General features: G+C 44.2%; 1 protein-coding gene across 1 annotated transcript in view; it reads right to left on the bottom strand.

Annotated features, from left to right (window-relative positions):
- The window catches only part of NUAK1 (NUAK family kinase 1), a 71,672-nt gene that overhangs the window by 6,347 nt on the left and 38,894 nt on the right, over positions 1–26,431 (bottom strand). The window contains exons 3-6 of the mRNA XM_063074651.1: positions 16,267–16,418; positions 13,640–13,705; positions 3,033–3,152; positions 1,073–1,205 (exon numbers count right to left, since the gene is read on the bottom strand). Coding sequence (XP_062930721.1) covers positions 1,073–1,205; positions 3,033–3,152; positions 13,640–13,705; positions 16,267–16,418 — 471 coding nt within the window. The remainder of the gene's footprint in view (positions 1–1,072; positions 1,206–3,032; positions 3,153–13,639; positions 13,706–16,266; positions 16,419–26,431) is intronic.

Below are 26,431 nucleotides of genomic sequence, written 5' to 3'. Positions count from 1 at the left end.
ATAATGAGAATCAGCTGTGTGTGTACGTGTGTATGTGTGTGTGGAAAAAGTTTGTGGAAAGATCCATATTATCTTTCAATCCTGTTTTCCACAAACTTTCTGAAGTCCCCTCACATACAACATATATATAGTATGTATATAAATGACGTCCCTGCGTTAACTTCATTTGTTGACAAAGATGACCAAAGCTAGCCACCTGTGCACACTCTCTCTGTGCAGGCATGATGCTCTCCCATCAAGAGACAGAGCTTCTGACCTGGGCTGCTTTGACCTATAGAACATGGCACAAGTGACAGTATTGGGTTTCCACGCACAGACATTACGAAAGCCTGGCAGCTGCTTCTTCCTCCTTTTTAGAGCCCTGAGCTGCCGTGAAAGAAGCTCAGGCTCCCTCCTGGAAAGAGAGGCCTTGTGGAGGCTCCCCACAGAGAGAGCCCACACAGAAGAGCACCGGGATGTCCCACGTTCAGTCCCAGCAGCAGACCCACTTGCAGTCTGATGGCAACTATAGGAGAAACCAAGGCCAGAGAGCCCTTCCAACCCACAGAATTGAGAGACATGGGTACATGGTTGTTTAAACTGCTCCGTTTGCTTTCGTGGGGATGGGATAGAGTTATTATGCAACAATCGATAAAGGAACAGTGCCCAGGAGTCATACCCCTGGCCAGGGGCACAGAAGTGGAAGAGCAGGTGCCAGCCTCACTTACAATCTAGGGAGAGTGGTTTATATGTGTTCATGAGCTGGAAGGGACTTCACATATACCTTTTCCAAAATTTTAATTTATAGTGGCAAAACTGCATCCAAAGAGGTTAACTGACTTGCTTAGGTTTGCACAGAAAACAAACAGGACTCCTAACCTGCCATGTAGAATATTAGTACTGACAATTTTATTTGGGAAGCTTTGGATAAAATAGCCTAACAAGCCTGCTTTGCTAGGGATGACTTTTCTGGAAAGAAGAAAGAGAAAAAGCAGGAGACTCCTTACAGACTTATTAAAACAAAAGCAGAAAGTGTGTGTAGTGTAAGCCGATCACTCTCCCCTGGACCCCTGACCCTCCACAGGGCACGCACCTGAGGGCTGCGTGGGCTCCCGGTACTCTCCGCTGCTGATCTGCCGAATGAGGTTTTTGTGATCGAAACCATCGAAGGGCATTGTTCCATAAATGAGAGTGTAAAGCAGCACGCCCAGGGCCCAGCTGTCCACCTGGAGCAGAGAGATGAGACGGGACATATAGGAACAGGGAAGCAGATTCCCGGGATGCCTTCCAAACCATTAGCATCACAGCATGTGAGCAGCCACCCCCAATGACACCAGGAGCTGAATTTAGCACCTGGCAGACAGGTTCCCACCATAGCGTGACAACTGATAGCAGTGCAGCTGGGCCTGCTACAGAGTCTGACCTTTCCATTTTGAACAGAGGCCAACAGTCCCAACCTATTTAAGAACTTCAATAGATTATCTTCTTTCATCTTCATTATAATTTTGCGAAGCTGGTTTGGCCTGCATTATTTTCAGTTCCATTTGACAGATGGGGATACTGAGGCACACTGAAGCTAAATGGTTCCTCCAGAGGCCCTGCCCCAGGGATGGAGGTAAGACCGGGATGTGGGCTCTCCATTCTTAATCCAGGAATAAATTCCTTCCTGCATCTTCTCCAAATGGATCGAGGGTTGCAAACTCAAATGATTACGAGAGCCAAGCAGACAACACAAAGCAAGAAAGAATTTGGGGTACAACGTGGAGTGTTGGGGATGGACACAAAATGTAGTACATTTGCCCATCCTGGGCAGGCAAGCTCTCCTTGACTAATTGCTGCCATGCAGTAACACAGGCCCAACACTACTGGATCTTTTGGTTTTTCAAGAGAAGTTATGTGAAATCTCCCAATTACTGAACGTTTGTTCATTTTTTTTTCTTATGATGACTAATGTGGCCAAATAAAGCCTCTTTGGCTGGCCAGACTGCAGGCGGCGATAGGTCATCAAAGATCAAAGCAGCATTCATTGTCTACAATAAATTTACAATGTTGAATTCCCACAATTTTGTCAATTGAATCCTATGCTCCTGCCTTACGTATTTTAAAAAGACTTTCTCATCACCAAAATTGGTAGAGGCTCTTGGCATCCTACTCTCACCCTCCAACCCTGCTCCTAAACACTCTCAAACAGATAAATACTTGGAAGAAAAGATTTCAACACACTGAGCAGCTGCTATTTAAAGGATACTGAGTGGATGAATCTCTCTGTAAAGAGAACCATATTTTTAAAAGAGAATAATCACTCCCAACTCACCCATTTTCAAAATCTCATTTTCACATATGCATATCCTACAGTGGCCCTGAAAGCTTTAGGCATGTAGAGAAATACATTTCTCATAAATTAGAAGATGCAATTAAAATGTATTTCCTTAGTCAAACATACATGCTATCAAACATATATGTGAAAAGATATTCACTGCAGAGTCAAGGGGGTTTTTTTTGTTTGTTTTCTTGTTTTGTCTGTTTTGATATAATAGGGAAAAACTGAATGTCCAAATCTAGGGACATTATTAAATAAATAACAATATATGCATACAATAAAACAATGTTTGTCATTAAAAATCTTAATTTTAATAATAGTGAATTCGGAAAATGTCATAATATAATGTCATGTACATATGTATATCTTGTCTTTTATTTACTTCACATCAATTATTTTTAAGGTGATTGCATTATATTTGAGATCTCAATTATTTTTGAAATTGCAAAGATCTGCATTGGAAAAAGTCTAAAAGAAAAGTCACAAAAATATTAAGTGGTTATCTCTCAGTGGGGGATTGTAAGTAACTTTATTTTCTCCTTTACACTTTTCTGGATTTTCCAAATTTTCTTCCAGGTGCATATATTATTGCTTTTATAATCATATAAGAAAAAGGGTTTTTTTTGCTTGCTTTTGGGAGTTTTGTTTCTTAAGAATTTCCCAAATCCAGTTCTTGCCCCCTCTCCTTTCTCCTGCCATCTCCCCTCTAATACACACTAGGCAACCTGCTCACCTCTGGCCCTCGGTAAGGTCTCCCATTGACAATTTCAGGAGACGCGTAGAGTGGGCTCCCGCAAAATGTTTGCAAGAACTTGTCCTTCTGGTACAGGTTGGAAAGCCCAAAGTCAGCAATCTGCAAAGAGAAGCAAGACCCAGGGAGACTTGTTAGCATTCCAGACAGTGTCTGCATTGGATCAATTCACGGTACACAACACATAGAGTGGTTGAGGGCGCCCTGGTGCCAGCTGGATTGCCATTGTCTTTCCAGTCCTGAGACTTCGTAAAAGGACCACTCAACACAACTAGGCCCGTGTTTCCCAACTGAGGTCCTTGGTATCCATCACGAGTTCTGCCATATCTCCATATTACTATTACTTAAAATTACTCTTTACATGGACTCTCTATCTGAACTTCAATTTGGACTTGCCCTGAGAAATAGCATCCAAAAAATCACTGCTTGATGTTTCTGATGAACATTAAGGTGTGTAACTATTAATTTAAAAATTGTCCCTCTGTGGCCTACACCAGATCACGCTGCACCCACAGTGGTGTGCGTATCACACTGTGGAAAACCCTGATCGATGCAACTGACACTATCACTTTCACATCCACCCTCTGACGAGAACTATATTTTGCTCGCCTCGTGACCCGAGATGAAATGAACTTAGACCACTGGGTATTTTGAGTCACTGTATTCCAGCCCAAACTCTGCCACTAGCCATTTGTCTGCAACAAATGGTCACATAGCAACCCTGAGCCTCAGTTTACCCACCAGAAAATGAGACTTCATGATCCCTACCCTGTTCTAGTTCACAGTATTATTGTGAGACTACTACTAATAATAATAAATCAATCAAGATGAGACCATTAATGCAAAAGTGCTTGATAACCTTCAAGTTCCAGGCAAATGTTATACATAATCTTGCTTCTGTTGTATTCTACACACCTTGGAATCATTCTCCTCTCCTTTGGTTTCTTGAAGTGTTTTTTTATCTTCCTTTATGGAAGCACTTTTACATATAAATGTATATGTGTGTGTGTGTGTATACATATATGTACATGTACATGTATATACTTTATACACATACATGTGTATTTGCCTTCCCAACCAGGCTGAGTCCCCTGAAGCAGTTAGCAGGTCCCACATCTTTCACTATCTTTGTATCATCCACTCCAGAGCACCTGCCCCCACCCAAGAAACACTTTCACTAGAACAGGCAATATATTTTGAAAAGCACAAGATAATTAATAGATAATGCAAAATAATAAAAATAAACATAGTTGCCACTTATTAACAACTTCCACCTATCAGGCACTGTTCGAAGTGCTTTATGTTCTCTGATCCTATCAAAAACCCCATTTCCACAACAATGTGAATGTACTTTATGTCACTGAACTGTACACCTAAAAATGGTTAAAATGGTCCATTTTATGTCATGAATCTGCTACCACAATTAAAAAAAAAAACAACAGTATTTAACAGATGGGAAGCTGAGGGTTAGGGAGATGAGGTTATTTATCTAAGGAGATGCAACTAGTGAGCAGCAGTGTAAACCCGTGTGTCTCTAAAGCTTCAAACCACTGTGCACACTGCCCCTGGGGAATCTGCATGTTTCACTCCAGTGGAAGCCAGCCTTGCAAGCTGAGCCCCTGTGGGTTTCTGCCACCGCCCAAGCTGATTTCCATTTGAGGCTTATATAGAGACTGGGCAACACATGTGCCCAGAGAGCAGCCCACCCTGAACACCAGTGAGGCCCTGCTAGGAATGCAGCCCCTGGAATTGGCTATTTCGTAAAAGTTGTCCCTGAATGAAGAGAATGTCACGGAAAGTGGCTGGTGTACAACCGCTCTCAGAAAATGCATTCTTGAGACTCAGATGGCACTTAATTGCCCTGAATTCCACTTTCTTATCAAGGCCCCTGACTCGCCTGCAGGAAGCTGGCTGAAAGCTTTATGAAGTGTGCCCCGTCAATCAGAAGAGGAATGGAATGGCTGCAGCCCTGGGCCATCCTGAGATGTCCCCAGGCTTCGTCCTCTCTCCGGCCGCAGATAAGGCACAGCTGACACAGCACAGCAAAATACGTTCCCTTCCTGCGAGTCAGAGCCTGTGGCGTCTGGGGCACTGTCTGAGCTTCCAGATACACATGTGCGTGAGAGGCACCACTGTGCACACACACACAGGGTGGTTTTCCAAGTCTGGGACATCCTCGCTTGCTTTGAAGCCATTCTGGAGAAGTATGTTTATGTTACGGCCCACTCCCACCCTCACAGACCTATATTTATCAGCCTCTCCCAGTAAAACTGTCATTGCCACTGACATAAGATTAATAGAAACCTAGATTAGCCCATGTTCTTGGCACTTCAACGGGAAAGCAATATTAATCAACGCATACACACACACAGAGAGGTCTCAAACCTTGAGCCTTTCAGACTTGGTCTTCAGCTCTAAGATTTAATGCTATGTAGAGCTAATATCAACTATAATATATAACATATCTGAGAGAAAATGGCCACTGGTTATGAAATCTCTCAGAAGCCTCAGTTTTCTCATCTGTATAATGGGGATAGGAAGAGTATCTGCCCTACAGTGTCATGATGAATATTAAACGATATAAAGTACATAAAATGTTGACAACAGTAATGGGCACAGAGTTGGAGTTTCCCACCTTTAAATCCAGATAATTAACTTCATGATACTTGAAGCAGAGTTTACCCCAACACCAGAGACTCTCAACAGTGAAGAAACAGAGAAGTCTTAGGTGACAAACAGTCACAGAATTAAATAACTGAATCACAAAATGAAAAATTCATTCCTTTCTGGATTTTCTTTCAGTCCTTCAGATTAAGTCAAGGAGAAGGTCTCAGTTGGGCACTGGTGTGTCTTTGGCACCCCCACTTTTATCAGAGAGAGCAGGCATCCGGCTCACAGCCTGCGCCAGCTACCAACATCAAACTAGAAGTTAATAATGCAATTTGGTTTCCATTATATTTACTTTTAAGCTTATGTTCTATTCATGGCGATTGACACTGATTTTTCATTTAAGATCATTATTTAGGGCTTCTTTTTCAAATAAATATCACATTAAGAAGTGACCTGAACTAAATAAAAATGTGAAGTTAGACAGCAGAGAGGATAATAAGGCAAAAATCTACCAAAAAAAATGAAATAAAAACTGAAATTTGGGAAATACTGATTTTAAACATAAGGAAACAAAAATAATCACATCCCAGAATTGGTTTCAACCTGAAAGATCCCCAAGAGATGCAAATCCTGCCCTTTGTTCTGTAAGGCACCCCGGTGGCACTTTTGTGGGTGCTGGGCAGTCCCCTTGCCCTGTACTGGTTCAGAACCACCCTCTGTCCCTGCACTGTGCTATTCAGTTCAGCCTTGACTCAAAAGAAATCTGGGAAGTCAAGGCTCATGTCTTTAATTTTTGGAGTTGTTATTGTTATCAAGCCTTTCTAGAAGTGTGTCCTGCTAGATGAAAATCAGAGGTAGAAAAATAAATTAGGAAGTGAGTTTTAGCATTTCAAAAGGATTAAACTCACTACAACACAGATGAACCTTGAAGACGTTATGCTAAGTGAAATAGGCCAGACACAAAAGGACACATATTATGATTCCATTTATATGAGGTCCCTAGAGAGGTCAAATTCATAGAGACAGAGTGGAATGGTGGTTGCCATGGCTGGAAGGAGGTGGATGGGGAATTAGGGTTTAATGGATACAGAGTTTCAGCTGGGGAAGATGAAAACACTCTGGAGATGGATGGCAGTCATGGTTGTACAACTATGTGAATATGCTTAAGGACACTGAACTGTACACCTAAAAACAGTACGTTTTATGTTACGTATATCTTGCCACCATTAAAAAAAGGATTAACCTCAGAAGACTGAATGACGAGCTCGCCTGTTGAAAAAGGAGGTATCACCTTGTCGATATTAACGACTAGGAAAGGATGCTGATGACGATGATAATTAGTGATGGCCTGACAGTCATTTGCAGAGCCTAAGAGGAAGTGAGGTGCACTCCATGGATCAGAGGTCTTGGCACCAGGAAGACCTGGTACTAACCTTGACCTTGTGATTACTAGGGCATTGGTGGAACCTGCCAAGTCACTCAATTTCCCCATCTGCAAAATGAGACTCTTAACAGAACCCACCTCATAGAGGCGTTGGAAGACTGGAGAAAACACATGTAAAACCCCTAGAAGAGTCCTAGTACTGGTGGACTTTATAAATTACAGCTGTTATGATAATGCTGATGGTTTGGCTGACTAACAACTGTCCGCTAGGCAAGGCAAATTTATGACAGAAAGCACTAAGAGCCACTGCCCACTAAGGGGCCAAGAAATATTATCACCCTTATGAAATAGGTATATCCAGCCTATAAGACAGGAAAGGTGAGGGATTTCGGGTTTGAGTACTTGAGTTTCAATCCCGGCCCTACCTCTCACCAGCATCTAACCTGAGGCACCTGAGTTAATCCCGCCCCACTCCAGGTTGGTCCATGGACCAGCAGCGTGGCCATCATCTGGGAGCATCCCAGAAACGGCGACTGTCAGGCCCCACCCCAGGCTGCTGAATCGGAATCTGCATTTTAGCAAGCCCCAGGGAATTCACTTTCACATTAGCCATTCTGAGCCTGCGTTTCTTTCTCTGTATGAAACCAAATGAATGATATGTGGCAAGTGCTTACACCAAGCCTAGCACATGCATGTAGTAGGCTTTCGACAAGGGTTAGCTATTACTACTCTAAAGTCTCTGAGTCTCAGTGTCCTTTATTGGAAAATGGAATTACAGTAGCACCAATCACACAGTGTCGTGAAAACCAAAGTCAGATTAAATGAGATAAGAATAATAATAATAGCTGCATTACTACGTGCCAGGTACTGTTCTGTGAGCACTACATACAAGCGGTCTTCAAAAAGTTCATGGAAAGATTCATATTATCTTTTAGTTCCATTTTCCATGAACCTTTTGAAGCCCTCTTGTATATTAATGTGTTAAATTCTCACAACAACCCTATGAGGAGGATTCCATTACTATCCCCATTTTATGGATGAGGAAACTGAGGCACAGGGAGGTAAAGTGGCTTGCCTGAGGTGTTGGTGAAGAGCTATCTTGGTCGTAAAGTTCTATCTACATAAAGGGGACCTGGAGTCATTGCCCTCAGGTGGCTGATGAGGAAATGGGCTTTCTGCATAACTCTTCGGGAAGACAGCAATTCTATCCAGGAAGACACACTCTGAAGCTCCTTTCCAGCCTGGGAGTTCATTGCTGTGGCTTTACCCACCTTGAGTTGTCAGGAAGTGAAGGTAGGGAGTGGAAAAATGAGCACAGGGAGTAGGGTCGGCTTTCATCTTCAGAAGATCTAAGTTCACACCGCTTCTCTCGAGAGACAAGAAATGACCGACCAGAAGCAATCTGAGGAAGCTCTTAACCCAAGGCGTGTCCAAGCAGCAGCCTCTCAGGGCATGCTAATAGAGTAGCTGGTGCCGGTCACTGCACACACAACTCTGGTGTCCCTACATGGCCGCTCTGGCCACCCTGACTCAGGCAGCCTGGCCATGGGCCACCATCAGACTTGGACAGTTTCTGCCAGGGACAGCTGTCTGCAAGCCTGCCTGCAGACAAGGTAAGCCTGATGAAGGTGAGCACCAAAAAAATGCCCTCCTATGACACTCTTTTGGATTTAGGGCAAATTTAGGTGGTAGAGGATAGAGGGTGGAATTTATCAGGTGTCTGGTCTTTAGAGTCAAATAGCCATAGGTTTGTAGCCATTCCCACCACTTATAAGGTGTGGGAGCCTCCTCATCTGTAAAATGGGGGTAATTAGACCCACCCTGGGTGGATACATTCTGAGGACCAAATGAAGTAAGGCATTTGGAGGGTCAGGCACAGGGCCTGGCTTCTAGTAGGGGCTTGATAAACGTTGCTGTCCTTTTCTAGTCTCCATGCTCTGTTCCTGTGCTTGCTGTTTTTTCCTCCTGAAAGGTCTTCATCACATTCCTTTCTGTCAAACTCCTATCTAGCCTCCAAAACCCACATCTATCACCATTTCCTCTACGAAGGCTTTCTGGTGCATCCAGCTGGACAGACCCACCACTTCCTGCTCAGCACTTCCACAACACATTACACAAGGGACAAAGATCAGGGAAGGCTTCCTGGAAGAAGAGATATTCAAGAAGAGCCCCAAAGGAGGGGCAGGCAAAGAAGAGTGGAAAGAGCATTCCAGACAGCGGGAACTGTGTATGCCAAGGTCAGGAAGCCAAAGAAAGCTTGGTGGATGTGAGTTCAAGTCCTCTGCAAGGGGCGTTCCCTGACCCCCTAGATAAAACAGTACTTTAATTCTGCATCCTCAGCCTAAGTGGATTTTCTTCACCATCACGTTACATTATGTATTTATTTGTTTATTACTTATGTCCCCACCTGGAATTCTAAGTTCATTAAGGCAGGCACCTCTTCATTTACTTCTGTGTTCTTCTGGCCCACTAATACTGCTGGTTTAACAGCTGCTAGATTCTGCATTCCAAGAGGACAGGGATTTGGCCATCTAGTTCACTACTAAACCCCAGCACAGGGCCAAGTATGCAGGATGAACTTAATAAATATTTGTGATCAAATAAATATTGCACATAGGAGATGTTCAATTGCTCAATGAATAAATGCAGGAGCAGATGAGTGAATACAGGTATACATGGGTATACATACAAAAATGGAGGAATGAACAAGTGAATTGATTAATTAATGCATGAACGTAGAGTTCTCACATTTATGTAATCAAAGCCCAGAGGCCTATGATCCCAAGCTGCCCCATTTGGTCTTGCTAAGCATCAGAGGTTTCTCTCTCTCCTCAGCCCTGGCCATTCAAAGCTTCTTTTCTTATCCACAGCAGACATGTTTCCATTGTCCTAGGAGGCAACAGGCCATTTCCCCCATGCTCCTCTACTCTGAGCCCTGGGAGCTCACCAGATTCCCAGCCCTCTTTGAAGCGGTCAGCTGACCCCGATGCCTGGACCTCTTCTCATTGTAAAGCATTTTTACAGGAGCCTTCTATGGGAATTGTCAGCATTCTATTCTCCCAGAGAGTGGGATGTGAATCTGGCCCATTTTTATTAATTGTGAATTAATGCTATGCTGGGTGTCTATTTTAGTAGACATGCTTCCACAGAGTACGGAATGCAACCCAAAGAAGCACATCGCTCTCATTCTTTCTGCCGACCGACTGTGTGAATATTTTTAGAAGCCACACCCTCTCACAGTGGCCAGATAAATAATTTCCAATGCCAGATGTGCTCTTTGCAAATCAACAGCAGGCAAGGAAGGGCAGAGGAACAAGCTACGCGGCTCACACTGAAACTACATTGACATGTGACAAGTTTAAACCAGTAGCATTTTTATGGGCTTCCTGGGCCAAAATCCACCACTCTACCCTTTAAACACTGAAGATGGATCCACATTTAGAGAAGCAACAGAGGGGCTGCAAGAGGGACCTCGTTGCTCACATCCTGTTAGGTGGCAGCTCGTCTGTTGTCCATGGTCCCCGAGGTCCAGACCCTGCTGGCTTGGGCTTTCTTCAACATTACAGTCCAGCTTGTGGCCATGTGTCTGCCTCCTTTTGTCACCAACTGCCCTTTCTAAATATGTTTCAGCAATATGCTGAGTCAGGAAGAGCTGAGACTATGCAGCCGGAAGATGAATCAACACCAGCTGAAACACATTTTCAAAAACTCTGGAAGTGGGTGTGAGACGATAAAAAGAGAATCTGCCTAGAAGTCAAACATGTGAGTTCTAATCCTGCCTTGTCGTTCCTTTATTCCAAAATCAAACAGCTCTTAAGTACATACTGTATACCAAGCACTATGCTACACTCTGGGGAAACAAAGACCAATAATGCAGTCTATACTGATCCACTGTGTGATCTGGGGCACATCACAGACTTCCTGAGTCATAATCATTAAAACGAGGGGTTGGAAAATGACCCTCAAAGTTCTTTCAAGCTCTAGGATTTTCAGATCTGAGTAGGATTCTTTGAAGAAGCAGAGAAAGAATTTAAGAGTGTTGATAATGGGAAGATTTGGCTTCTGTTTGAGGTGTGTGTGTGTGTGTGTGTGTGTGTGTGTGTGTGTGTGTGTGTGTGTGTGTGTGTGTGTGTGTGTGTGTATTTTACCTTGGAAAATGCCAGGAGTAGAAATTCTTAAGGAAAAGACAAGGAAAAAGATATGACCAAAACCTTAATTTTATAATATTCTATGTGTGTGCTATTTCCCTACGTAATGCATAGGAATGCTAGATTCAAGGACTTGGTCCAGGAAAACTATTAGGCCAACATCATTGCCCTATTGCTTATGCAGATGAGCTATTCTTCTGGGCTCCTGCCCCATTGTTCTCCTGCAGAACTGCTTTCAGAATTCTAACCATTCTTCTCCATCAGAGAATTCTGTGACTCCATAGGAAGCTATGTGCCTTATCACTTCTGGACCACATCATATGACCAAGAGGTCACACTGTACCACAGAACCCAGTCCCCAGGCGAGAGCCTCACATTCCAGGCCTTGTAAAGACTACATTTAGTTTTGAGAGCTCTGGGGGCAGGTGGCAGGATGAATCTAGAGAGAAAGACATCAAGGTCGCTGACACAAACCCTTAGAGTATGGCCCTTGGGCCAGGACCCCATATTGCAGCCACTGCCAACCACTCCTCAAGACCCAGGCACCTTCAGAGCAACTGGCTTCTGCTTCAGTTCCCTCTCTAGTGGCCTGCCGTTTAAGCAGGCTGCTGGTATAGTCATAGTTAAGTGCTAACTGCTTTGACTATAGTATTGTCTAGAATGTCCAGTTTGTTACTGACCCCCCAGGACTGGCACAGGGCACTGCATGCAGTAACTGCTCAGAAAACATTGGGAAAAAATGAACAAATAAACAACAATCCCCGGAGACAAGAACTGCCATCCCTACTTGACAGGTGAGGAAACTAAGACTTACATAGACAGGTACTTTACCCAAAATCCTGCATGAGTAATGGACTGGGTTGCAATTCAAACCCAGGCTATCTAATTCCAAAGCCACTGCTCTTAACCTTGACTTGCTTACACACAAGTGCTTGGCAGTTTATAAAGCTAAACAAAGAGAGCATCTCATTTAGCCCTCAAAGCAAGCCTGTGGATATTACTGTGACCCCTTTTACAGGTGAGAAAACAGAGTTAAATGGCTTTCCCAAAGTCAAATGGCTAGTAAGCCACACAGCTGAGAATTTTCTAATTCTACATCCAGTGATCAATCTAGAATAATCCGGCTGCTCTGCTAGAAATGGAGAGACCCTGGGATTTCACTTTCTGTTCCTAGAGAGAACTGTTTTGACCAACTATTTCTCCCTTACTCTATAGTCTACACAGAAATATGTGACTAAGGTCAACCACTCTGCAAGAACAAGAGGTCACCAGTATAATGGCTTCCAGGGGCTTCTCAAAGGATGACGGTGACTAATGGTTGCCTCCCTGATCTGCAAACAGAATCCAAACACCAAAGTAACTGCATCCTTCCAAGCAAGGAAATAGTCTCCCCATCATGCACCCCACAACTGAGAGCAACAAAAACAAAAATAGAGGAAGATGCAAGATCGTTCCCATGCCTTGACCAGGGACCAGGGGTAAGCCACTAACGTCACCAGCGGCCAATTGGAGAGCTCCTGCTGGTGTCGGGAGTACTAAGGCCATTTCATAATGAAACCCATGCGGTGAGCTCCATTTATTTTGAAACCGTATTTGTTTATTTTGCAGACGTGATCAAAAGGACACTCAGAGTGCTCCCCAGGAGGCACTTGAACCCCATCAGCCAGGAGAGCTTTCTCCAGCTCCAGCAGCAGCCAGCAATAATACTCTCCATAAAAGTAAACTCCATCACTCGCTATTTCCCAACAGCAGACACCACCATCATTTCGGTCAGCTTTCCAGTTGCACGGCTGGTTTCAGGGGTGGGAGGGTTGGGAAGGAGAAGTAGGAGACATGGGGTGGGGAGTGACAAAAAAGTGGCCAGGGAACGAGTTCCAACTCTAAAATAACTGGGGACCCTGCTAGCAAACTGAGCACAATCATTTGAACTTGGTCTCATGAGTCAGACAGACACGGGTCCAGATCCCAACTCCACTACTTACCATTGTGTTATCTCGGGTACATTACTTAGCTTTTTCATGCCTCAGTTTCCCTGTCTATGATATGACATAAATAACAGCCACTATCTCCTATGGTTGTTGTAAAGGTTGAATTTAAGTGATTGCAAGCAAATATGATATGAAATACACATGAAATATGTTGGTTGTTACAAGTATTTTTATGTGATGACTTTAGACTATGAGCTTCCTGAGGGCTGGAACTGTAGTCATTGCTTCTTATCCCAGCAGGAAGAACAATGTCTGGTATGCAGTTGGAGATCAATAAATGTTGGTCAAATTTAATTGTCTGAACAGAACTGAGACCTCCAGCAAAGAGGGTCTCCCTACCCACCTGCCAGGAAAGCAAGTGGCTACCTTCTTTCCAGGCTGCAGCTTGGAAGGAGTTAATCCCCTATCCGGCTGCAGTCCCCAGGCCCTGCATATCAATCAATGAGGCAAGAGCTTTACCTTAATATTGCAGTTGTCATCGAGCAGTATATTTTCCAGCTTCAAGTCCCGGTGGACCACACCATTCTGAAATGAGAAGGCGAGGAGGGAATTGAATGAGAACGGTTAGGATGAGAGAGAGGAAGGAGGAGGATGAACACAGGGAAATGCTGGACAGATTAAAGAATCGCTCCAGCCTGGTGGTCTTTGCTGCATCCTTCAGGGCTGCTCTCACTGTCAGGATGCTTCCCCACCAGCCATCGACCAGCGACAGGAGAGCATTAGTCACTTGCTGTGTGGTTAAGGGAAAAATGACTGGAATCCATTCTCCCCCAGAGCCTGTAAAACAGCAGGGGGATTCTTTGTTGGAATGCAATTCCACTATGTGAAAGCCATATCATTCCAGGCACGGGCAAACAATGTCTGTCTGTGATGCGATTCCCAGGGAAGAAGCAGATTTCTCTGCTGGGGACTCAGAGCATGGGGCTCATAGGTCTTGATTGTCTGTCTGTCTGCCTACTTCCCCAATGCTGGAAAGGGGCCTGGCCCAGTCTATCCTGACCCATGAAACCAACCCAGATCTGTCCTGAGGATAACAGGGTATTTTCTAAGCAGCCACAAGAGAAGATTCTGAAAGTCCCTCTCTGCTCAGCAGGACTCTGTGCTGGGTGAAAGGTGAAGCGTAGGAGCAGGCCAATGAGACTGCAGCCACTGGCCTGACCGAAGCAGGTGGCTGCCCTACTGTGTGACCTTTCCATTCAGGCCAACTCTGGCAAGGCTGGAGGCTGAACTTCAATGACAAGCAGACAGGCAACTGAAAGGTGAAAAGGAGTCATTAACCAGTAGCAACAGTCTACACAGCAGTAACAACTGGCCTGCTCAATTCTTTTCTAAGACCCAATTATCTTTTTTAAGGGGTGGGTGGGCATGCCAAGAGCGGTAGGACTGAAAGAACCGGCTGTTTGGGGGCTGAGCAGATAAATGGCAGGGAGTAGGTTCTGAACATCATTCAGCACAAAGGACATCTGTGATTGAAGCTGCTCTTTTGAGTAAACCAACTGGCATGTTTACAGTTGGTTCTCTATTGTTTATTTTTCTTTCCAATTGACAGTTCCTAAAATCTCCAAAAGCACTGACTGGAGAGAGAGATGAAAACATGTATTTCTACTACTCTTTTTCTACTTCAAGCCTTCGAGGAGGTATTTTGAATTCAGAAATGCACAGAACCAAGTCTCCTAGAGGAAAGCTATGAAATACAAGGCACATGATTTTGTTTAGTTTTAAATATTGGGAGCAGTTTGATTTACACATTGTTGCATTCCTGGTTTTCATAATAAGATGGAATGAGTCTAATAAAGCCCCATTCACACAGAATCCAAGTGTTCACACACTTCAAATAATGAAAATATGGTCTGTAGTGCTTTTACAATCATACCTGATGATAAAATACAAAATATTGCATGACTGAAATCATGAGTACCTTTTGAGTCAGTAAAGACAGGTCAAGTAATGTTCACATGGGGTAAGGGTTCTGGATTTCAATAATCCTCTACTAATTACTTACAGAGCCACTCTCAATTAAACAGAATATTTAACAAGCCAGAAGGCCCCATGCTGCAATTATTTGTATAAAGAAGTTGACTCTGTTTGGAATGCCATGTTCAACTGATGTCATATTGTCCTCAAAGTGTGAATAATTGTTCCAGGTATGGCAGTCCTGGGGAAGTCTGAATGGGATGAAAATCATAGCTAAAATGATTAATAGTAGTAATGACTGAAACATGGCTGGGAATTATCTGTGTACTTCATTTCCTTCTCCAGAGACCCAGGGAGCTACACTGTGGCTACACAGTGAGCACGTCCCACGACGTGTGTTGCAATAAAATATATGTGTATGTAGGTAACCTGTGCAAGGAAAGGTACCAAGAGTATAGAAAAGTCCAGGACCTTTCACCCAGTAAGTCCACTTCTGGAAAATCCCTTAAGTAAATTATTCAAATGAGAGGAAAATATGTTTAAAGCTGTTGATCACTATTTATAGTAATCAGAAATTAGAAACAGCCTGAATTTACGACAATCTATAATTACAGAGAATTCTTAATGACATAGAAAAATGTTCAGAAGATTAAAATATTACGTGAAAAAGCAAGACATAAACTATCAAAATAAATGCAGCTTGGTTGGACTGGATCCTGGAACAGAAAAAGCTAATTGATGGAAAAACTGGTGAAATTCAAAAATCTGAAATTCTGTTGATAGTAACATATAATATTGGTGTCTCAGTTTTGACAAATGTACCACAGTAATGTAAGATATTAACATTAGGGTAAACCAAATGAGGAGTATATGGGAACCTTCTGTACTACCCTTGAAACTTTCCTGTAAATGTAAAATTATTCAAAATAAAAAGTTTAGATAAAAAGTAAATGTGAGGAGGAGGAAGAGGACTGGAAGGAAACAAGCAGACATGTCAATAGTGGGTTACCCTGGACTCTGGGATTGTAGGTGATGGTGATTTTCTTCATTCTAGTGTATAAATTCTCCACATATACTATAATGAACAGACAGCACTTTTATAATATGCAAAGAATCATGTGGTGCTATTAAAACCATCGGTGGCCGAAGCCGCGGGCCAGGCACGGCCTTACCTTGTGACAATAGTGCACGGCGGACACAATCTGCCGGAAGAAGTGTCTGGTCTCGCGCTCGCTCAGGCGTCTCCGCTCGCTGATGTAATCGTACAGCTCGCCTTTGCTCGCATATTCCATGATGATTACAATCTTATCTTTGTTCTCAAACACTGTGGGGAAAGCAGCGATAAACAGATACCCTCTCACTTAGGACTCCAGAGAGTGTGACAAGAGGACAACGGAGATGTCACCGAGCAGGGGCAAACAGCTACCGACCGGTCATGGCACAAACGGGCCCATTCAGCATCACGAGGAGTCCAACAAGTGCTGCAGCCGGGTGGACAGTGGCATCGTCCCTGTCGCTCCTGGACATGCCTTTGCAATGTAAGGGAAGCGTGGCTCTCTTTTCTGGGGACCCCACTCCCTTCGCCAAGATCATTTCTCACAACTCCCCTCCCATCAGAATTGCCCCCTTGTAGACGGGACCGTGGGTAGTGACTAACACAACCACCGTTTGTTCACACTTGATATAGACCAGCTTCCTGGACCTGACAGAGCTTTTCTGACCCCAAAATGGGTGCCCAATCTTGTCATCTCTTTGCTCAAAACCTTCCAGACATCCCATCTCACTCAAAAGTTCCTAATGTAGCCAAGTCCTACATGATCCCATGGACCCTTCCTGGCCCTATTGCCCACCCATTCTGTGTATTTATTGTCACCGCCACTCAAATGTAAGTGAGGGTTGGCCTATTCCACTCCCTGATGTATATCTTCAGTGCCCACATGGTATCTGGCATATTGAAGGGGCTCAATTAATATTGATTAAATGAATGAACTGAGATTTCATAAATGCATTTTGGACAATCATAGTAAATAATAATTACTATTTACTATTATTGATGATATTACTATGAGCTCACTATGAACTGGGCTTGTGAAAGGGTTTCAGTACCTGACGTGTACTAACTCATTTAAACCTTACAAACAATCAGGGAAATATCTGTAATTCTACCATTTGAAAAATGAGGAAACTGAGGCCTGGGGAGGTTAAGAAACTCTCATGGACTGCAATCTGGCAGTTTGATTCCAAAGACTGAGTGCAGAACGATAGATGAGATGGCCTCTCAAGGAGCTGCTGAAATCGGCTCAGCTCCGGCTCCCAGTATGGATGCAGAACCATGTGGCCACAGTCTGGTGTTTTACCAGGGCTGCCATAATCACCTTCAGCTGGGTTCCCTGCCTCCTGCTTCAGCCCCTTCTCACCCATCCTCCACACCATCATGGAAGTCATTTTCCAAAATGCCTGTCTCCCCAACTCTGATGCTCTGTTGCAGTGATGTTCAAACTCGGGGTTCTAGGCAGATGCCCAGGAGCTGAGGCATGAGGTTGGAGAGGCCATGAAGGACAGGCTCTGGTCCTCGGCACCACCTCAAACATAGCCACACCACTGCTACCTGTTTTGTACTTTGGGCTTTCACATAGGATGTCCTTTGAGCAAAGACAAAATAAATAACAATTGTTCTAAAATCCCTTACACCCAAAGATATGGTATGAAAACCTTTGGAGGGTACCCAAGACCCTCGCTGATGGACCCCTGCCTGCCTCCCTCTATCTCATTAGCTTCTCCTATTCCCATCAGGGCCCCTGTGCCCACCAGTACAGAACCATTTGCTGTTTCACACAATTATACACACACCCACTGCTGCTTCCCACTTCCGTCTTACCTGCCAGGGAAACTCCAACTCATGAGTCAAGACTATACTCAGATGTGGCTTCCATACTGTCTCCCTTCTGCCTCTCACTGTCCTAGTCAATACCTGACTCACAGCACTTTCAAAATGTGCAGATTTGTCTGCTATTTGACATATCCATTTCCTCTGCCTGCACTGAGAGAGCTGAAAACTGTAGTTTTGGAATCAGATACTCCAAAGTAGAATTACTTGTAGGATTCCTGGATCTGCCTCTTACTGGCTGTGTGACTCTGGGGAAGTTGCTTGCCCTCTCTGTTCCTCAGTTTAGTCAACTGTAAAATGTAAATAATATTAGTAAGTACTTCTTAGAACTGTTGGAAGGATTTATTGATTCCAGGTATGGTAAATGTTTAGAATACAGCCTGTATTTACAGCACACAATCAATAATGTTAGTTATTATTCGTGGTGTCAATATTATGGGACCTCCAGGGCCTAGCACCAAGACAGATGCACACACTCAATGAAGAACTGAGTTGAACTGGAACTTGCCGCAGGCCTGGGTCCCCTGTCCTCCCACAACTTGTCCCTGGCTGCTAGAAGCTCAGGCCCCTCCAGTTCCTTTTCGGCTCCTTCAAGTCCAGCCAAACCTCTCTGATAAAATGAGGGGGAAGGAGGCAAGCAGGGACGAGGAGGACGAGGAGAGACCAGCCAGATAAAATTGGCTGCTCTGGCGTCTGCTGGCCTCGGTGTACCCTGCAGCTTCAGCTCCTGCCAGGGATTTCAGCCTGTTGTGCACTTTTCATTAACAATAAACTTTGGAAACTGGAAAAGCTGCCTCAGGATGCATGGCTCAGGCTCCAAAAATGATGGAGTGATATGCCCTGGAGAGGGGCAGCAGGTTTTCTAATTTTAAAACAGGGGGAGGTAGAAGAAGGAAAGTACTCTGACAAGAAAATAAACAAGGAGCCTCCCGCCCCAAAGAGTCTGGTGCACCCTTAAAGGAGCCAAAGCCACTGGCCCTTCAGTGACTATTGTAAGGTGTAGGTCACTCGCCTCATGCAGACAAAAGGACAGATTCAGTGACTGGATTCTTCCCTTTCCAATGGCTGGTTTCATATCAAGGAGACATAAACACAATTCAGTTCAATACAGTCCAATACACCAGATACGAGTATTTTTCTGAGCAGCTTCCATCAGTAAGTCCTGCTGGTCCTGCCTCTAAAATACGTCCCGAGTCTGCCCACCAGTCACCTCCCCAGCCACCCCTTGTGCCCATCCTCACTGGACTCCCCCTTTTCACTTTTGCACCCTGGTGACTGCACTTGGAAAGGGTTGAGGAAGAACTTCAAAGGCATTTCCATGCAGCACTAGTCCTGCAAGATGTCCTGGAGAAAAAAGGGTTCCATGGTCAAACATAGGTCAATGGTTAGAAAAATGCCAATACTTGATCGCCCTTGGAGAGCCTGGTTTCCTTAACTCGCAGTTTTGCAGGTTGATTTGGCCATTTCAATGTTCCTATTGACATCCATAGGAACTACTCAGGAACCAGTTTGATACACGCTAGATGAATGAGACAATATGTGAGTGATAAAATTGACCCCTCACTGTTGCGGGCAGAGCTGGTGGGCAGCCCAGTCAGAGGACTGTCTGAGTGGCTGGGCCTGGCTCTGGGACACCATCCCCCACCCCACCCCACCTCACAGGAAGCAGCTCAAGTCTCATGGTCAAGGCCCTGATTGTAACCTTAGATTAGCTAAATGCAAACGAGACTTCTAGACCTGGAGTGTCAATGATTCATCAAGAGGCTGTGTGGTGCTATAGAGGAGGCTTCTTAAACCCTTTCTTAATAATAACAGCATTGTTGTGGGCCTACTATGTACAGACACCATGTTAAGAAGCGTTTTGCATGAATTATGTCACATGGGTTTCGTCTTATTTGTATCCTCGGTTTACAGGTGAAAACACCTGGGTACGGCAAGGTGAGTAATAATTGCATGGCTACAAAGAGTACGAGGTAGAGACTGGTGGTCTGACTGCAGACTCCAAGCTCCTAGCCACCATATTACTAGACATATATTTTAATCCCTCTCAACCTCACTCAAACCATCAGTCAAACGAGGCTAATAATGTCCTCTCATGGTTGCCAGGAGACTCAGTGAGCTCGTGGGTCCAGCGCCCTCAGCACAGTGCCTCGGCCAGTGCTCAATAAATGGAAGCTATTCTCATAATTGCTTCATCTGCCTCTGGGGCAGCTCTGGCAAAACAAAGCCCTAAGACTTTCCTCTCCCTCCCGGCATCACTCTTTAAAATATGTTGTGGCTTCCGAAGAATCATGAGGTTGTCAAGCAGGAAGGGACCTTAGAAATCATCTATTATTTTTCCAGAATAGCCCAAGATTTATAAAGTATAAGAGCAAGGCCTTGGGATTTCATACTGAAGAATGACCAGCTTCCACACCCTCAGCCCATGGTTAAGGTCACTATCAGTAAGGTGATAGGAACAGTCTTGGCCATTCGTCTGGCAAAAAAGGCTGCTTCCCTTGGGCACTTTTACAACTGGTTATTTATAAGCCCAGAAATCTTGTCTGTGTTTATGTTATTAGTCACTAAGCAAAAGCTTATTTTCCACCAGTTGGGAAGGGTTTCCTTTCTGAAAAATGAAAGCCTGTGTCTCTTGGCCAGACAGTTTTACCCAGAAGCCTGGTGGCTCCAGCATGGTAAGGAAAACTATGGCCCTTGACATGCCAGGCCTACCAGGAAAATTATAACCCGGAATAGAAACTTAGCTCAGCTTGAGTCAGCCCCCAGCACCGGGGACATGTCCATGTGGTGCACAGACTGGTTTGTAGTATAGCAACAAAGTTTTATGAAGCACCTACTGCGTGGATGGCACTAGAGATACTGAAAGAAGAGGTTAGGAGGGAGAGGACAGGCAGGCCAAGGAGCAGCAGGAGGAAGGGAATGGGGGCAGAAGCAGGAGCACTACAAGCAGGAGAAATGCCAGCAGCTGGCAGGTGCCAGGGAAGAAGAGAAAAAAGAGGGCCGAGAATAAAACATGGGGGTCTTGAATGTGCACAAGGAGCTCCAGGAGAGTCAGGTAACCAAACGTCACTAAGAGCAATAAAAGAGATGGAAACAAGGGACAGGGTAGCATCCAGGATCTGGATTTATGAAACAGTTCAGGGTTCACTTCTTCCCAGACTTCCCAGATAGTGATCTCTCATTCCCTAATAACAGTAGTTTACGTTTACTAAGCCATTAGTGCATGCCTTGGATTAAAACATTTCAATCCTCACAACATCCTATGAAATAGGTATCAATATCACCTTGACTTTTTAAATAGAAGCGAGCACTCACATCAAGAAACAACATTGCCAGCATCCCACGAGCACCCCCCATGTCCTCTTTCTTCATTCACCATCTCCCCAAGGACATAGATAAGCCAACATCATAAATACAATGAATAGAAGCTAATATCAGAGATGAGTTTTGCTGATTTTGAAATTTTAAAAAATGGAATCATGCAGTATAGATTCTTCTGTGTCTGGCTTTATTAGCTCAATATAACGTTTGTGAGAATAACCCATGTTGCTCCATGTGATTGGAGATCGTTCATTCTCGTTGCTGTAGAGTACTCCATTATGTGAATAGATCATGGTTTATTTATCCATTCTACTGTTGACAAACATTTAGGTTGTTTCCAGCTGAGGGTTATGAACAGTGAGGCTGTGAACATTCCGGTGCATATCTTCTGATGCATATCTGTATGCATTTCTGTCAGGTGGATACTCAGTAAGGATTTGATCGCAAGTTTGCGAGAATCAAAAGTGTATGTTCATGCCAAGACTCTCTACCACCTTCCTCCACTGTCCATTTACTCCCCTTGCATTGTACTCAATGAAGATTCTCCTCCATTAAATGGAGCCAAGCTCACTACCTTTTCTGAAAGTTCTTCTCTATCAGCCTATCTGAAGCATTTATCTGAGCATTTTGCTTTGTGTTAAACGGAATTACAAAAGCAGCATAAAGCACAGCCTTTGCCCTCAAGGACTTGCTTTCTAGGTGGAAACACTAGCACTTATGAAATAATTCAAGAGCTAACCTATATGGTACAGACTTTAAGAACCTACATGATCAAAGAGTAAGATCCATGAAGTGAGCTGAAAGGGCCTGAAAAGATTCCTACAGAAAGTAGGCATGCAATGAACCATCCAAAATGACTTGTGTTTTGCTTTTGAGATGGTTTTACCATTGTTTCAGAATACCCTAACATATCCGAACTCCCTCCCTTTTCTCCTACTGTTCCACGGAAGGGCCTTCCTTCTTCCCAGACACCAACTTGAATTATTTTTCTTGTTTTCTGTTTATTTTCCATTTCAAGGGAAAGTGGGGATTCGTTGCTATAGCAACAACTACTTCTCCAAATTAATGCTGAATTTCATCAGATGCACAGTTTGACAGTCCAGTTCTGCCTTCTGATTGTCTGGCTTTCACAACCACCCTAATTACCCAACTCTTAACGATTCCCTCCTGCTGCCCTCAAGGTTAATAACACAACTTGTATAACTTGAGAAAATGTGCATTATCAAAACAAGGATCTGGCTGGGGAGAAACGCTGATGCGTGAGGAGATCGTGGGATTTTAACCATCCACTGGCCATTTTAGAGCCAGATCCACTAGGCCATTTAGGAGGAAAGTGTGGTTAGGAGGAGAGAGGATGGGTATCTATTTACGGGACGCGCCATGAAGAGCTGGCTATAAAAAATGGAGGACACCTTTCTGCAGAAATGGAGGACACCTTTCTGTGGAAATGGAGGATATCTTTCTGGTGTACCTTTAACTTCAAGGGAGGAAGGTTAGTTTGCTCGTTTTAAGCAAAGAGACCACCTGCTACTTCAGTACTGCTCTTACTGCCTTCTCTAGTTGCTATTTTATATACGGTATGTGTAGGAAGGGACGAAAAAAAAAAAAAAGAGACCAAGGGCCTAGGAGTGGACCCGCTAGAATTCTGTTCACGACTTTGCCTTCCTTCTATCAGCTGCGTGTCCTAAACCAGTTCCAGCAGGTTACCATTCCTTCCACGGTGTGGCCTCCCCACATGACAGCATTTTTATTACTTTATCAAAATCTCAGACAGAAGTACCTTTCCACTCCTAAGGGGTCCCCTTTTATTAAAGGTCAGTAGGATCCTCACAGAAAGTAACTTAATTTTCAGTTCAGAAAAGGAGCATGCTTTCCTTTGAAAAAACTGTCTGCAACCTAATTAGGTCACTTAGTCAATACATGATTCTTCAAAAGTTTCCACCCCAGAATTAAATTTCAAACACCTCATGAGTTCATGGCTTCACGAGATGGTCCCCCGATCCCTTGAGTCTGAAAGCCCAGGGCAGCGAGGGTGAGAAAATGAAACTGAACTGGTGGCTCCAAGTTGGGTCAATATCTTTCCTGGTTTGGACAATGAAAGGCTTTTTAGTTCACTCATCGTTTTTTCTTAAATCAAAACTCTTTTTGGATGTTGGCTGGCATGCTCAGGAAGAACTAGAGTTCACCAGGCCACCCACTGCCAGCAGAGGACTTCATGGAAGTTAGGAGAAGGGGTAAGAAAGAGCAGAGCCTACCTGAAGGAGAGTGGTGCGGAGGGCTCGCCGAGAACCATTCCTTCCTGCTAAGATTGTTAGTGCTGTGTAGGGACTAACATCAGATCCTAGGAAGGCAGGGGACATGGCCAGGACAGAGAAAGGAGATGTGTGAGAGGGGGGACTCCAGGGCACCATGTGGGACCAGCCACTGGACTGCACCCTCCTTCCACAAACATCCCTAGGGGCATTTCCATGAAAACCAAGCAGGGCCCTTAGGGGGAAATGGGCTCCACCAAACATCATCACATGCCCACTACACATACCCCACAGCCATCCTGATCATTCCCTCTATTGCTCTGTCTCAGCCTTTTTTTCATACACACACACACACACACACACACACACACACACACACACACACACACACGCACAAGCATGCACACGCAAACACACACAACACAATCCAGAATCAGAGAGCCCTGGCGAGTGAGTGATCAGAACCTCTCACAACCACCCCAGGCTGAAGTGGGGGCTCTTGCACTTGATGCTGCAAACTTCCCAAAAGAGCAGCTCCCTGGGCACTGGCAGTGACGGGGATAGAAAGGATCCTGAGAAGACAGCCTTAGTCTTCCTCTTCTGAAGACCCCAGCAAAGGACTTTGCTACAGGGTCTCATCTCACCCTTACCAGTTAGCCAGGTGGAAAAGCCAGGCCTGTGGCTATCCCACCTCTGGGTCTGGGTCTAGCTGCTGCTTGACCCACCAGGTACATATGACTCAGCCACTCTGAGGAGTACCTTGTCAACTCTAAATTCCAGACTGCCTCACTGGGCAACATAGTGCTGTGGTTAGGAGCCTGATCCCTGGAGTTCAAATCCAGGCTCTCCCACTTACTAGCTGGGTGACCTTGGCAAGGTCATTAGCCTTTCTGTGTCTCAGTTTCTTCATCTTCTGCCTCATGTACTCCTTGAGAGGACTATCCCAGCACACAGCAGCAAGCATATGTCTAAGTGTTGGCTGTTCCTATTAGTCAGTAAGTCTTAGTTTAAGAGAGGAGGGCAAATGAAGACACATGCCTGAATCAAATCCAGCATTATGGAAATGTATTGGCAGAATCCACACCTGAGATGCATTCGTGCCCTTAAGATTGCACGTCTGTGTGATGAGAGGGATTGGAAGAATGGCAGACATAGTGAACTCATACTCAAAGACATCGCAGCAAAGGCGGAGGTGACGGCAGGTCTAGCCCTCTAACTTCCATTCTTCAGTCCCCAGTGCTGTTCAAGAGCATGGATGCCAATCTCAGATGAGCCCACCATCACAAATCATGGTGAAGCCATCAAAAAATCCCAGACTCTGCAGGTTAGAAGTTACAGTTCATCTAATCCAATCCATCTTTCAATATCTTAATCCCCCATGTTGTGCATGGTCACTGTAGAGGCTCTTCCCCTGGGTTCTATGATTCTTCCAAAAAGCATGCTGTTGACAGCCCAAGCAGCTTAAGAGAGCCATCCCAGTTCATTTCAAAAGACCCTATACTAAACAGAAATGCAGTTTCTTTTTTTTTTTTTTCTTTAAAAATTAGCTTCAAATACAAGTAGTATTATTTAAGGCACTAGAAAAGATTGAATTCCAGGAAACCCAGGAGGGTGAGGCAGGACAGCGAGGGAGTAGCATTCGTTTTCAGTTGTTTTATTTCTAATCTCCAGCCTCTAGAAAAATGACTTGGGTGTAATCAAATGAAAACAATGAAAATAATACACTTAAAGGTCAAATAGCTAACTTAATAGGAAACTCATTAGAAATGTGGCTGAACAGATTCAGGTTCAAAGAGCTCCTTCATATGATTGAAAGTGAAGAAAATCTCTGGTGTTGTGTTATTAACAGGGGTGAGTCCTGAATTTGGATCTAGTCTGTAGGGACTTCATGTGGATCTTGTGAATCTGGCAGCAAAGGGAGTGTGTTAAAATGCTCAGCAATTCGCCATGGGTTCGGAAGAGTAAACACAAGCATAATGCACCACTCTGCCAAGTTCAACAAACTATTTCACGGGCCTCTGAGTCCCTGATGAGGGCAGCAACCAAATGGCTAAGTAAACCCAAGCCCAAGGTATCACCCGCTGCACGTCAGGGACTGCTGCCAGACACACGTTCTTCTCTAGAACTCACTGACGACACGTGAGCCAACGAAGACGAGTTTATCAAGCAGGGCTCATTCCCTCTTGGTTGCAGAATAAAGTCCATATTTCTCAGGCTGGCCAATTAAATTGTAATCCTTAGACGTGAGGTCCAGGCATCAGCATTTTTTTTTACAAACTTCTCATGAGATTCTAATGTGCATCCTGAATTCAGAATCACTGTTCTAGGCCATCTGGCCTCAATCTTCTCTCCTACCCACCTGCTGATAGAAGTTTCAACTCCAGCCAGAAAGGACATCTCCTTGATCCCCAAACATCACCTTAGGAGAATAATCAATAACACTTCTTGAGCATTTCCCTGACACTGTGCTTTGCAATTTTATTCATTAGCTCATTTAATCCTACAACCTTTCCTATAAAATATTGGCCCTATTTTATTGAAGAAACTGAGCCTCAGAGAGCTTACTCACTTGCCCAAGATCACACAGTAGCAATTGGCAAAGCAATTGGCTCCTTCGCATCTATGCCTGTTTGGATGGTGAATTATATGCTCACTCTACTCGAACAATACCTGAAACATTAGTGCTCAATAAGTTCTTGTAAAGCAAATGAATGATCGAATGAATGACTACATAAGCAAATGAATGACTGAATGAATGAGTACAGTGGGTAGCATTAATGATCACTGACCTTGTTAGATCAATTCAGCCATCCCTAACCTTCTTAAAAGCCTAAATCAGGACCTGCTTGCAAGTCTTCCTGCCTAAGAACCCTGGAT

This window comes from Cynocephalus volans, chromosome 12 (assembly GCF_027409185.1).
Source record: "Cynocephalus volans isolate mCynVol1 chromosome 12, mCynVol1.pri, whole genome shotgun sequence".
In the NCBI taxonomy this organism is placed as follows: domain Eukaryota; kingdom Metazoa; phylum Chordata; class Mammalia; order Dermoptera; family Cynocephalidae; genus Cynocephalus; species Cynocephalus volans.
Note: the sequence above shows the minus strand (reverse complement) of the source record. Positions and strands in the feature narration are given on the sequence as shown.